Source organism: Hyperoodon ampullatus (genome assembly GCF_949752795.1).
Source record: "Hyperoodon ampullatus genome assembly, chromosome: 1".
Classification (NCBI taxonomy): domain Eukaryota; kingdom Metazoa; phylum Chordata; class Mammalia; order Artiodactyla; family Ziphiidae; genus Hyperoodon; species Hyperoodon ampullatus.
In genome coordinates, this window is record NC_136914.1 from 52,193,374 (window position 1) to 52,207,892 (window position 14,519).

Consider the following 14,519-nt stretch of genomic DNA (forward strand, 5'->3'; position numbering starts at 1 on the left):
TTTGAGGCCACGATACAGCCCCCTACTGATAGAATAGGAAGTGGCAGCTCAGCCGAGTATCTGGGCCCTAATGGGATTTGATTTACTTGCTGGCATTCCATTCCTTGTGAAAGTTGTCCAGAAATAAAGTCATGTGAACTTGTACAGAAGATTTGGCCTTGCTCTTTGGGGAAAGATGCCCAGAAGTTTCAATCTCAAGTTGCATAGTGAGGATCAAATGCTCAGAAACTGGCCCAGTGCCAAGCTACACTACTCAGGAGGGGAAAGATCATGAAACCCAAAACAAAGGGATGTTAAGAACTCAAGTTGAAGAGCTTTGACTAGTTTGGAAATAAGATATTGTAGATAGGACCAAAACCTGGCAAAGAAGATTTATATAGCTTTTAGGTCTTCTGAAGCCCTTTAAAGCTCTATTTCGAATGTGTATAAATTGTACTTACTATGAGAATTACAAGCATGATAATAATAATAATAAAATCTCCCATTATTCACGTTTAAACTCTTAGGCACTATGCTAAACTTGTACAGTGTGTTGCTCTGGGAAAATTCAGTATTACAGACTTCTGACTGAAAAAACAGAAGCAACAATGAGTTGATTCATTTTTGCTTTATGAAAAAGGTATTCTGTAAACCAACTCTGGACATCCAACTTCCCTAAATATATTTGTGTTATGTTTCAATTTCCCAGAGTTGAGTTTTAAGAAACACTTTCATTGTATGTAGGATAAAAAAGTGAGTCAAAATGTTGGAAGGGAAAAGAACACCTTTTGAGCATCTGCTGTGTGCTGGGTACTGTAAGCTCTAGGCCTCTACAGTATCCATGTTTTAGTACTCCCCACTTAGTTTTTCCAGTCAGAGAGTCTTACACTACTCATGGTCCTTTCCAGGTCCCAGTTTTCCTCATCAGAAAGGTAAAGATCATATATCTCTCAGAATCATTGTGAAGGAAAATTTTAACAATTATGTACAAGTGTTTTGAAAGTTATGTATGTTTTAGATATGGTATGTTAATTATTTTCTAAATTAAGACATATGGTTTCCTGTCATTATTTTAAAGGGGAGCAGATTGCCCTTGAAAAACTCCAGTAATATAGATAATGAGGGATGAAGGGTAGAATAGCACCTACTGGGCAAGTTGGGTGCTCAGATCATCCTTATTGATTATGCTGTTTGATACTCACTGGTAAATGTGTCATTTAAAACCTTGTCTGAGTGAATGTTATTTTTTAAATTTTAATTTTATACTTAAAAATGCAAGTCTAAATTATGCAGTGTACAGGGCACTGCTCTGAGATAATTTTAAGTGTATTTTTGCCTGAAAAAGAAAAAAAAAAGAAATGAAGTCCTTCACTTGGTGATCCTTGTATAAGAACTTCAGCTTTAGCATATGCATGATTTTCATGATTGCTTTGTGTCATTTCCCTAAGTGGTGCTATAAGGGTCATTGCATGTGGAAGAATGCTAATCAGCAAAAACAAGATGGCAACTGGGGATCATGGACCAAATTTGGCTCCTGTTCCCGGACCTGCGGAACTGGTGTTCGCTTTAGAACACGCCAGTGCAATAATCCAGTGTGAGTATAACTCCTGTCATTCTGGTTATTGGGATAGACCAGAAAATGCTTCAATATCATGTCGCTAATGCTCTGTTTCTTGAAGTACATGTAAAACACAGAACATGAAAACTAACGGTTTAAGTATCTATTTTGGGTAAATCCCCATTTATCAATCTTGTGAAGAGTAGTCCATGGTTAAGATTAGAAATTGTTCAAGAAATTGCTGTTTAGGAGGATTAAGGAGCTGAGCGGGGAAAGCAGATGGCTGTGCTCTTAGGACCTGAGCACCGAGGCTGTGAGACCCGCTGGAGGAAGGACAGGCCTGCCGGCAGGAGCAACACCAACCAGAGGCTCCCTCACTTCCGAGTTAGGAGAAGAATGCTTCAGAGCTGGGTGACGGGAAGATGGTAAAAGAAGGCCAAGGAACTGTTGGGGGAAAAGCTATCCTTAAAGTAGTTAGAACAGCGAGGGTTCACTGCGAGCCACACTCTGTTCTAAGTGTTTTAAACATGCTGACTCATTTAATCCTCACGGTGTTTCCCTAAGGAAGATTGGATTATTATTTTCATTTTACATATTAGGAAACAGAGGCATAGAGCTGTGATCAGTGTTTCTTTGGGTTGCTTCTACATGTTTTATACATGATATAAAATATAATTTTCCTGGGACCATATACCTGTTTTTTGTTTCTTTGTATACTTTTGCTGTGCATTTAAAATACACTGCTTGAAAAATACACTGCTTTAAAATATACTGATTTAAGTTGAGTTTGGGAATTCCCGCCACCAAACCTCAGCAGGGAGAGGATAGTGCTTTTGGAAAGGGATTGAAATTAGAAAGTATGAGTTCATTCACTTTGTGCTGGCAGCTCAGAAGCCTTGGCTTTCTGTCCTCCAGCACTGTGTCTGCAAGCTTCAGCTGCTGGACCAGTGCCAAAAGGCCTTTTTAAATGTTGTCTTTTCTTTAGGCCCATCAATGGTGGTCAGGATTGTCCTGGTGTTAATTTTGAGTACCAGCTTTGTAATACAGAAGAATGCCAAAAACACTTTGAGGACTTCAGAGCCCAGCAGTGCCAGCAGCGTAACTCCCACTTTGAATACCAGAATACCAAACACCACTGGTTGCCATATGAACATCCTGACTGTGAGTAAGATGCCCTCGCTTTTCCTGCTGTGTGGATGGTTACTTAGAGCTTAAGCTTTGTCAACACGCAATCCCTTGGACTCTTGATCTCTACTTGGTAACTTAGAAAACTTGGTGCTTATAAGGGTAGGTCCTCCTGGTTTTCCAAGAATAAGGCTAACACACGCCTTTCTCTAGAGAGGTGAGAATTATGGAATAGCTCCTGGGAAGCAGCACTGCCACTGTCACTACTGGAAAGACAAGTAGAAAGCAACGCCTGGGAGAGATGTTGAGTCCCCTCATGCAACTGAAATCCCTCTACTAGGAAATGCTTCTGGAATATTGTTATCCTTCCTTTCTGAATAACTAGAGAAAAATATAGTTATTTTACAATCAAGTCAGGAATAAGACAAAGACCATTATTTAATAACAAAAGGCACTTCATAACCTTTTACTTTTGTACCGTACACTGGTTATCAAGAAATACACTTGGAAATTCCCTTGTCATGTTTCACTTCTTACCCCTGAATTTTCAGTTAAATCTGTTCAAATGGGAACTTCTTGACATATTTCTTACTTGAGTGAATAAAAAGTAGTTACAGAATTATTGTGTGATATAATACACTGCTGAGTTCAGTTTAAAAGCTGCTTTAAAGGAAAGATGCATATGTGTAGGAATTCAAAATTGCAATGCATTATTTTGATTTATTTTGGGGAAGTGAGTCACATAACTTAGATTTAATTAATGAGATCCTACAAGAAGCAAAAACTATACTAGGCCTTTGAGTCAAACAAAAGAGAAACCCTTTCAGTGCTCTAAGTGTCACTAAAACTAAAATGATGCTGAATGAAATTTATTGAACAGCTGTGGTTAAATCTAGGGTAGCCAGCCATACGACCTGCGTTGCCTGGGACAGTCCCAGTTTATACCTATTGTCCCTGTGTATATTATTAATAGAGCCCCTTTTCACTGTCAAAATTATCCCAGTTTAGATGTCAAAGCGTAGGGTCACCCTGGTTTAAACAAATATGCCAAGTATGCATACTTTTCCCCTACTCTTTATTTATTTATACAATTTGTTTTCAGGAAACCACATTGAAACTGTGTATTTTACAAACAAAATAAACTATACTGTTCAAATATACCATTTTACATAAATAGTCGACTTAATCCTCCATCTTATGCAGCCAAGAAAAGATGCCACCTTTACTGTCAATCCAAAGAGACTGGAGATGTTGCTTATATGAAACAGCTGGTGCATGATGGAACGCGCTGCTCTTACAAAGACCCATACAGCATATGTGTGCGCGGAGAGTGTGTGGTGAGTTCAGATCGCTTCCCCCAAAGCTGCATACAGTAGTGTGCAATTCTACTTTTCCTTTCATTCATCTGCATATTTTCAAAAATATTTTAACTCTTTCTTATCTGAGATCACATTACAATGAGAATCTATGAATAGATCAGTAGCTAAGCTAAATTGGGAAGAAATTGCAATTAATCAAATCAAACTTTGGTCACTGGCAAAATCAAGATTTAATTAGTTTTCCTAATTTCCAGCCAAATGCATTTTTGGTGCTTCCTCTGATATCTGAAGGCTGGGAATACAACTTGGGAACCATGCCTTGGCTTTGAGTATATTATAGTAGCCATCCACTAATACAATACCAAGTCTTTTTAAAAAATTCAATGCTAAATGTGTTTTATCATTTGTTTAAAAGATGATAGAAACTTCTCTTTCTCCCTGTCTCAACTTCCAATTAATTCTAAGTTTAAACACTGAGTTCCACATCAGAACAGAAGTACTAGTGAAGATGCAAAAACTGTCTTTTGCCCATTTAATCTTTTTTTTAATGCAGTTTACTTTTTGTTCATGTTCACAGGTTAAAGTGATAAGAAATTATCCTTATTAACCGAACACATTGCTCCTGTTTGACTTGTTTTCACTTCAGCACAACTAAAGTGTTATATAAAAGAATCTCAAATTCACAGATGCCTCATAGCTGAACTAAAATTTCCCTAAAGTAGAATCTGTGTTTTATTCATCTTTCACCTCCCACAGTATCTGGTGCATTAAATGTATATGTTGTCATTATTTTCTCTGCTCACTCTCATCCCAAACTTATGAGTGCAGTATCATTATCATTATCCAACACTGATTTATATTAAGGACCTACCCCAGTTCAGAAAACTTTTCAGTAGTTCCCTGTTAAATTAATGTGAAAATATAAACTCTTCCTGATATTCAACGCCTTCCACAGCCTGTGATTTGCAGATCTTTCACTATTCTTCACCACCATACAACACTAACTTTCCATTAATTTAGGTATGGTTCACATATTATTATCTGAACCCACTTTTGATGACTTCTATGGCTCTGTTTTAATCCCTTTTTATTCTTGAATTGCCTTTCCACACCGTCTGTTCCTTCAGGGCACTATGAAGATCTCCACTACATCTGTGATGTTTTGTCTCACATCCCTTACCAACTTGTAAAGTCTGTACTAATAGACAACTCACTATTTTAGTATTCATCTTTATAAATATGAAGGCAACAAGGGAGAAACACCTCTTAATTTTGTCTCCTCAGCATCAGCTACAACTTCTGCGTTCCATAAATGTTTGATGATTGCCTATGTATGACAGGGGAATCACTTCATTAGACCGAGGGAAATTTATACTTTACTGCCCAGAGTACAAGTCATTTTATTTTATAGTAGTTCTTTAAAAGACTGAGTGATTAAAAATCAGAGCTAGAGAGGAATTTTGGTCTGTGGGCCCATGATGAAACAAATGGTGTATCATTCTCCAGAATGCTGACCTTTACTTGGCACGTTAAAATTAGCTACATTTAATATCTTCTCTCCCCAGAAAGTGGGCTGTGATAAAGAAATCGGTTCTAACAAGGTTGAGGATAAGTGTGGGGTCTGTGGAGGAGATAATTCCCATTGTCGAACCGTAAAGGGGACGTTTACCAGAACACCCAGGAAGCTTGGTAAGATGAGGTCTCTCATGAATTCAGTATCCTTCTCCATGATTTGCATTTGTCTGAGACTTCTTTTAGGAATGCCGCACTTTCTCTATAAACATTAAAAAATTAGCTGCTGATTTATTTTTATTCAGATTACCTTTTAAGGAATTATTTTAACAACTTTGACAATTCATACTTCATAGTATCCATGATAAAAAATAAATCTACTAAATGTAGATAAGGAACAAATAAAACCAATATCAATTATAGTAGTTAGTTAAAATCTGTGTTTTGTTTAATTCTGTGTCCTTAATAAAATGCATTAAACCTAATTATTAAAATTAATGCTTATTTTGAATTTTCTGTTGCACATAAATTATTGATCAGAAGTTAAAAATTTTATAAAACTTTAGATACAACTTTAAAAATATTACATTCATTTTGCTTCTAAGTGAACAAGTTTATCCTATTTATAAATCTATAAATCTAGGGTCTATATTTCACATGATATTTACAATTTTATATTAAACAAGTTTGAGGTACATACAACCAAAAAATAACCAGAGGTATAATTGCTTATGTGTTTGAATTTCTCTGCTTGTTACACAGTCAATGGCCTGGACTCAGGCATGTGGTGAAGGTTCGTCAGATGGAACCAAAAGCAAATAATATGCAAAATTATTAGTATTTTCATAATAATTCATTGGAATTTTCATAAGACTTAGATATAAACATTGATTACTGAATAATTTCTTTAAATTTGTAACAAATATTATTCAGTTATTCCACAAATTTATTAGACAAATGTCTCTGAGAATTCAGCATTTAAAGATAAATTTAATGTGAGGCTTCCCTTGAAAAGCTTCTTTTACATCCAAGATATAGTCTCTTATAGAATAACAGAAAACAAGATAAAACAAAACAAAAACAAAGATTTGGTTTACTTTGAGCACATTGTCATAGCGCTAATTTTTCCTTTTAGAAAAATGAGAAGTATAAAAAAACTGTTCTTTATCCAAATAGAGTAATTCTCTTAGTTCTTTTTACTCCCATTATACCCCAGGTACGCAGCTCAAGCCATTTCCACACATATCAGCTTTGCTCTTTGATATATTTAGTGCTAGGCAGAGGTAGGTGACTATATTCTAATGTGTTTTTCTTAAGCATTCCCTACTCTAGTTACTGATATCTTTGCTATTCCTGTGTGATAATTTACTATGCTTTGTACTTTGAAAATTGTTAAAAATCAAATATTGCCATTCCTGACTGATTGTATTATTTAATAAAGCAAACAGAATTAGAATTATATACATATACAATGGTTTTGGTGGAGTAATGTGATTTTCTCCATCTTAATGTGAAATAATTTACCGTGCTTTCTTTATTGCAGTTATGTATTGTTCGTTTAGGTGTAAAATAATTAATTTGTTTTATTCCCAGAGTGAATGAATGTAACGAAAATGGTTTTTACCATTATTATCCATTCTATATTATGTGTAATAAAAGGCAGTGATACTTTTTTTCAGATACCTCAAAAATTATGCTAAACCTGTGAATCAAGTTCTGAAGAAGAGAAGAAAGCTTTAATCAGTCATACAGATTCAAACTGTTTGAAGATAATCTAACATCCATTTCTTTGAACTAATGTTATCATCGTAGTTATTCAATAGACTAATTAACCTTTTCCAACAGGGAAAAATTTAAGCAAGAGGTGCCGTAAAGAATTCAAGTTGCTGGAAAATGAAATCTGCAAGTATTCAACTTCAAATCCCCTATATCATTTCTCATTCACGCTTAGTCTTACTTTCATTGACTATTAACAGTTTACTGGCATTAGCTAACTGTTATAAATGCATTTTGACTTCAACATATAAAATTATGGAACATATTTTATATATTACCTAATAAAATATATATAGCTTATAGTATAGTCAATGAAACAGCAAGACTTTGATAAACATGAACCCTCCACTAATTAAAGACATTCTATTTAAGGGAAGATGAGAGGCGCCTTCACTTTACCCAAAGGAGCTCGTAATATTTCTCTTGCTGAAACAAGGGAAGCTAAAAATGTACTGGGTAAGTTGTAGCAAACTGCAGAAAGATGGGCATCCATAAATGGCATCAAGCTGTTTTGCTACACTTGGCATCTTAAGCATGTTACTTCCAGCTATTGCACTCAGGCAAACATGGTACATTTCAGGTGCTGGAAAGCCTAACCCCAAAATGACCACTCCGTTTAGTTAAGACACTAAAAATATTGTAAAAGAGTTAGGTAAATCTACACAAAGGTAATAATTGTCCATATAGGAAATGACAGAAAAACAGATTTCTTTCTGATTCCATAAGCAATTTTGTATTTATAACAGAATTTCTGTCAATAATTGTAATATATGAATTATAGGTTTCATGATGTAATGAAGGTGTATAAGTTGCATAATCTTCCTATATTCATTTTCTTACAAGCGAGGTAAAACATCTTGGTTTCTCTATTTGCCCTGATTATTGTTGATTTATGGTTAGGATCTTAATTCTAAATGATCTTAAGATAATTTTTAGGACACATGATAATACTAAGAAAGTTTGTTATATAAGACAATGACTGCAATATGATTGATATGTGATTTTAAAACCCAAGACAAACTATTCAGCATATTGGTTTTGTGATTTCTCAATTAGAAGATTGAACTTAGGGTACGTGTAGAGGCAATGCACAACATAACCTGCAGACATATTCCAACCAAATCTACAGCACATATTTTAAAACATTCCCCTTTAAAACTTGTTTAAAGCTTTCAAATTAATTGCTGATCACAATATAAATGAAAGCTACTCATTGGTTTTTCTTTTGTAATTTCTTTAGAATAAAGCAGGTGTTTAAATCTGAAGATATTTCATTAATTAGAAGTTTAGCTGTTTATACTTGCCACTTAGGCTTTTAAAATAGTATATAGACAGATAAAATATCTCAAGAAGTTCACCAACTAATTGCACTAAAAATGGACCCCTGTACAAAAGCTTGGTTTAGAAAACTAAAATCACATCGAGAGACACAAGAGAGTATAGTATTTGCCTGAATTATTGTTGACACAATCTGTAGATCAGCACAAAATAAGTGACTAATGGGTTAGAAACTAGATTAATTTTTTTTCCTCAACTTAATTAAAAAAAAGATTCCTCTGATCTTATGCCAGATGTCACAAAAGCTACCAATGCTTTGAAATTAATTTCTGAAACTGCTTCTTTCGGTTTATGGATGCCCTCTTCTGCACACAGGAACAGTTAGAATGTAATGCCTGACTAACCATGGTTGTTGCTTTTGTTTTCTTCTTTGCTCCCTCCAATATTTACTACACATGCAAAGGGTACCTTAAGATGTTTGATATACCCCCTGGTGCTAGACATGTGTTAATCCAAGAAGACGAGGCTTCTCCTCATATTCTTGGTAAGTGTTTCTGTCTGCTGGCTCTGCTTTAACATGCACTGAAAACATAGAAATGTCAAAGAAATAATATATAGATAGAGATACATATGTATGTATCTCTATATATACACGTAAATTCAAAATTATATGTAAATGCATTATTATGTGGTTTTTGTTGGTCATTTCTCCCAACTATTCTTTCTCTAAAATAAGAAATATTCAAAACTAGAGTTTTAATTTTTGGTGCAACCTGGGTTGGTTCATCATGACATGAGGGAAAAAAATAATTTCACAAGTTTGAATTTGTTATGCATTTTTGCTCTGTATTAGGAGATGAGAAAAATAAATGTTAATAAAATGCACTAAATTAAGAATAATATCAGAAAAATTTGCCATATTTATGTTGACAAATTAGTTCTGATATTTTGGTTGGTGCCATACTGCATGCCTCTTTTTTTAGTGCATTTTAAGTTCTTTGACTGAAAAGCAACCACATCTGGATTTTACTAGTCCAATAAAAATTTTCCTGATATCTGTTATGTGTCCAGTTTCTGACTGGCACATGCAGATTCATTTTCTGCATGTTTTCTGTTTATTATCTGCAAATTATCCTATTTATAATTTCTAAAAGAAGATTCTTTTCCTCCTTTATGAGAGGATCATGTAGAAATGTCACTCTAAAGGGGTTTGTATTCAAAGTGAATGTACAAATGTAAACATAGCTTTCACATATTCCTTGAGCTATAAAAGCACTAAGAAGATTTCTGAAACTGACACCTCTGTCAAACCTATGAATATTTATAGTAAATTACTTTTCTAAATTTTTGTAACTTAAAAAATGGATTGTTTCATGGTGTTTCGTAGATTTTTTTTCTTTTTGGTATTTAAAGTATATTCACTACTAGGTTCCAAAATAGTCTCTGCTGTCTAGCTGTATTTCTTTCTCCAGTAACTGAAATTCCCTACTTTTCATTCTAGAATTCAGATTATTCTCCTTGGAAAAATTAGACTAGTTTAAAAATTTCAAGGGGAATAAATGCATTTAACTAAAATTACTCATGTTTTCTGCACATTTTCGGTAATGGTAACAACTTTTGAAATTTTATTTCCTAACATCATTAAATGCCGATGTACCTCCAAACTTTAAAATCCCGTTTATTATTTTTTATCCATTAGAGAAAGCATTTTATTTTATAATGTATAGTAAATCTATAGTATATTACAAATTCTATCACCAGTAAAGAGCTTTTCCTGGTCATATAAGTAGGTAATGTGACCTTAGAATTTTATAGTCATAAGGACTAATTGTTTGTTGGCCTAAAAATTAGTTCAACTATTTTGAGTACCTATAATATTTTGCCTTAACTTGAAAGAGATATACAGTAAAAAAAAAAAAAAAGACATTATATTATATTCTGTCCTAGCATAAATCATTTGTATTAATTGTTGTGGAAATAGCCATTATTTTTAAAATATTTCCACCTTCCTAAGGAAATGTATATGATCAATGGGTTAGAAACTGTTGACCTCTTCAGCAGTGTTTTCAAATGGGAATATTTGTTAATTTTTATTTCTTATTTAACCATCTTGCCACTGTTTTTAACTGGTTAGGAATTCTTCTTGAGAATTTTGAATGCCTAATGAATGAAGTAGGAGTCCTATCAGAAGTAACACTCATTTTGATTGCTTTGATGCTCATAAATATGGTCTTTCATTTATAGAAGGGGATAGACTTAATATGGATCTTCAAAGCTGTAATATGATAAAATAAAATGTATGCCGGTTACTCATTTTTCATCCTTCAGCGATTAAGAATCAGGCTACAGGCCACTATATTTTAAATGGCAAAGGGGAGGAAGCCAAGTCGAAGACCTTCATAGATCTTGGCGTGGAATGGGATTATAACATTGAAGATGACATTGAAACTCTTCACACCGATGGACCTTTACATGATCCTGTTATTGTCTTGGTATGTGGCATTACAGTCTCACTATGTAGTTGGTTTAGTTTATATTTTTATAATTAATTTATCTCAAAACATGTTTACCTTGCTTGTTTTTTATAATTCCATGTATCCTTCCCTCTTTATTCTTTGGGCAGTTTTGTCATATATTTTATTATATATATGTTATAAACCAAATAATACAGTATTGTGATTTTTGATTTTAGTAATCAGTTATGTTTTAAAGACAAGAAGAGAAAAAAATAGATTTTTATATTTAGCCACATATTTACCATCTCTGATGCTCTTCGTTTTTCTCTGTAAATCTGATTTTCCGTCTAGTATCTTTTACCTTCAATATAAAGAACTTCCCTTAGCATTTCTCGTGGTGCAGGTATGCATGCTAGCAAATTATTCTCTCAGCTTTCAATTCTCTGAAAACATCTTTATTTCACCCTCATTCTTAAAGGATATCTTCACTAGATATAAAATTGGGGGTGGCTAGTTTTTGTTTTGTTTTTTTCTCTCTCTCAGCACTTTAAAGATGTTTTTCTGTTGTTGTAGGGAGTTCCAAGAATTTGGAGGCTGATCTAGGAAATAGATATGACCATGAGGTGGCAGTAGCATCCACACATATTGTTTGGGTGATGCCTTAGCAGGTTTGCTTATGGGGCCACCATCAGGAGGGAGACAAGGGCAAGGTAACTCGTGAGGGAAGGGGAACTCGAGAAGGGGTTTATGTGTCTAGGTGATGTCACTCAGCAACACAGCAGGGAGACTCTGGGTCTGAGAACTCCAAAAGTTAGCAGCAGCAGCTTGGGGTCCTGATAGCCACAAAGTCTTATTTATAATTAGTGGATTTGGGGTGCACAGCAAGCAGGCTCCAGATGGCTAGAAATTTACTTTTGGGGGCTACATTTAAAACAACTGGATATATGAAAATCTGAGTTTGGTGCCAGCTGGCTTTAGAGCTAATGGGTGGGTCTCAACTTGCTGTGAATAAATAAGCGACCTAGGGCCCAATATACAGGAGCTGTCTTTGACTCATTTATGTAGCATTTGTCTTCTTGAAGCTGTTATTTATGATGAGAAGTCAACCTCATTTTGGTTGCTGCTGTGCATTTAATGTGTCAGTTTTCTCTGGCTGCATTTTACAATTTTCTCCTTATGTTTTTGTTTTGGTTTGGTTTGTTTGTTTCGTAGTTTGTCTGCGACATGCTTAGTTTGTGATGTTCTTTGTATGTATCTGGCTTGGGGTTCACCGAGCATCTTGGCTCTGTAGGTTGATATTTTTCACCAAATTGAGGTAAATTTTCCATTATGTCTTCAAGTTTATGTTTTTTTCCCCATCTCTTTCTTTTCTATTCCTGGGACTCATTTACATGTATGTTAAACCAGTTGAAATTGTTCCACAAGTGTCTTAGACTTTGTTCATCCTTTTGTAATCTTTGTCTTTTCTCTGTTCTTCAAATTGGATAATTTCTGTTGAACTATGTTCAAGTTCACTGACTGTCTTATGTGGTCTCCAATCTGTCACTGAGCCCATCCAGTAAAGTTTACATGTCAGATGGTGTACTTTTGTTTTCTAGAATTTCCATTCAGTTCTTTTTTCTTTTTTTATAATTTTCATTTCTCTGCTGAGATGTCCATGTATTTTCACTCATTCTGTCCAACTTTTCCTCTAAGTCCTGAGATTTCATACTGTCTGCTTCTGTGGGCTGCTTTTTCTTTTCTTGATTATGGTTCACATTTTCATACTTCTTACACTTTTTTATTGTACACTGAGCAGTATAGATGATAAGTTGTAGGGCATTTGGTTTATGTTGCCTTCCTTAAAAGCACTAGGTTTTATTCTGTCTGGTACTTAATTTGTTGTCCATTCCCACTAATCCTTTGAGGCTTGGTTTATCCTTTCTAAGGGCTGGTGTATTTCAATTTTGTTCTTATTTTTATGGCATGGCTTTCTGGTGCCTTAACTGAATACCTGAAGTGTTAGGGAGGCCATAAGGACACCTAGGGCCCTCAGCCCTGCCTGTCCTCAGGTATCTCTGTCCTGCTGTCAGCCCTGCAGCAGCCACTCATTCACAGACGGCATGGTGTATTGGCCTGGGCATGCACGGACCAGCCCTCAGTCTCAGACCCATGCAGCTTTCTGGACCACCCTCCATGAAGCCCCCTTTTCTTTAGTGCCCTGCCCTGAAAGTTCCAGAACTCCACCCTCCTCCTCAGTTCACTGAGACTGCTGTCTTGGTTTGGGTTCCAGCTCCCAGTATCAGGGTCCAGACCTGGCCCTGTCAGGAAGCCAGGACCCGCCTGGCATGTTACTCTTCTCACAGGGATCATTGCCCTTTGCCATCTTATTCATTGCAGAAAAAATTCGCTCAAATATTCTATCCAGTTTTATTGTTTTTAATTTCAGGAAGGCAACTCTATTACTTCCTCATGGATGAAAGCAGAAGCCATCAACTTAATTTGAATATTGTTAGATTCTGTATACCAGTATTTATTGGATTCCCTATAAAAATATTATACTAATCTAAAATCAAATCTTCCCACTCAGTTCTAAGTCTTTTTTTAAATTTGAAAATTATTTCTCATTGATAAAGTCTCTGTTCAAATCTTTTGCCCATTGTTAAAGTAGGTTGCTTTTTTGTTTTTAAGTTTTCAGAGTTCTTTATATACGCTCAATATATAAGTCCTCTGTGAAATGTGGCCTTCAAATATTTTCTTCTACTCTGTAGTTTCTTTTCCTTCTCTTAGTAGTGTCTTTCACAAAGAAAATATTTTAACTTTATTGAAGTCCAGTTTATCAATTTTTCCTTTTATGGATCAAGACTTTCTTATTATATAAGATTTTTTTTTTTGCCTAATCCAAGGTCAAAATATTTTCTTTTTTTTGGTAAGTTTTATAGTTTTACATTTTACAATCATTTAAATTTATGAACCATTTAAGCTAATTTTTATATACATTTTGTCTAGGTTAGGTTCTTAGTTTTGCATATGGATGTCCATATTATCTATTGTTGCATAACAAATTACCCCAAATTTGGTGGCTGAACACAAGCAACAGTATTATCTCGTAGTTTCTCTGGATCAGGTATCTGGTAGTAGCTTACCTGGCTAGTTCTGGCTCAGGGCATCTCATGAAGATGCTCTCAGGTCTGGCGGCAGTCACCTCAAGGCTCCATTGTGGAGAATCTTTTCAGTTCCCAGCTCAGTCACATGGTTGTTGAAAGGCCTTGGAAGATTGCTCCCAAGCTTCTTCGCATGGTGGTTGACAGGCTTCTGTTCCTTATTACATGAGCCCACTGGCTGCTTCAGTGTCCTTTTCACATGACAGCTGGCTTCCAACAGTGAGTGATTCAAGTGACTGAGAAAGTGAGAGAGTGCAACCAAGACAGAAGTCAGTCTTAACCTAATCTTAGAAGTGACATCCTTTCATGTCTGCTGCTATTTACTAGAAGTAAGTCACTGAGTCCAGCCCCCCACTGAAGGGGAGAAGAATTA

The 14,519-nt window shown here is 35.1% G+C and overlaps 1 protein-coding gene across 1 annotated transcript in view; it reads left to right on the forward strand.

The window, feature by feature from the left end:
- The window catches only part of ADAMTS3 (ADAM metallopeptidase with thrombospondin type 1 motif 3), a gene marked incomplete at both ends in the record, with an annotated part of 291,356 nt that overhangs the window by 261,386 nt on the left and 15,451 nt on the right, over positions 1-14,519 (forward strand). The window contains 6 exons of the mRNA XM_079705334.1: positions 1,428-1,573; positions 2,523-2,698; positions 3,866-3,999; positions 5,547-5,670; positions 9,011-9,091; positions 10,876-11,039. Coding sequence (XP_079561460.1) covers positions 1,428-1,573; positions 2,523-2,698; positions 3,866-3,999; positions 5,547-5,670; positions 9,011-9,091; positions 10,876-11,039 — 825 coding nt within the window. The remainder of the gene's footprint in view (positions 1-1,427; positions 1,574-2,522; positions 2,699-3,865; positions 4,000-5,546; positions 5,671-9,010; positions 9,092-10,875; positions 11,040-14,519) is intronic.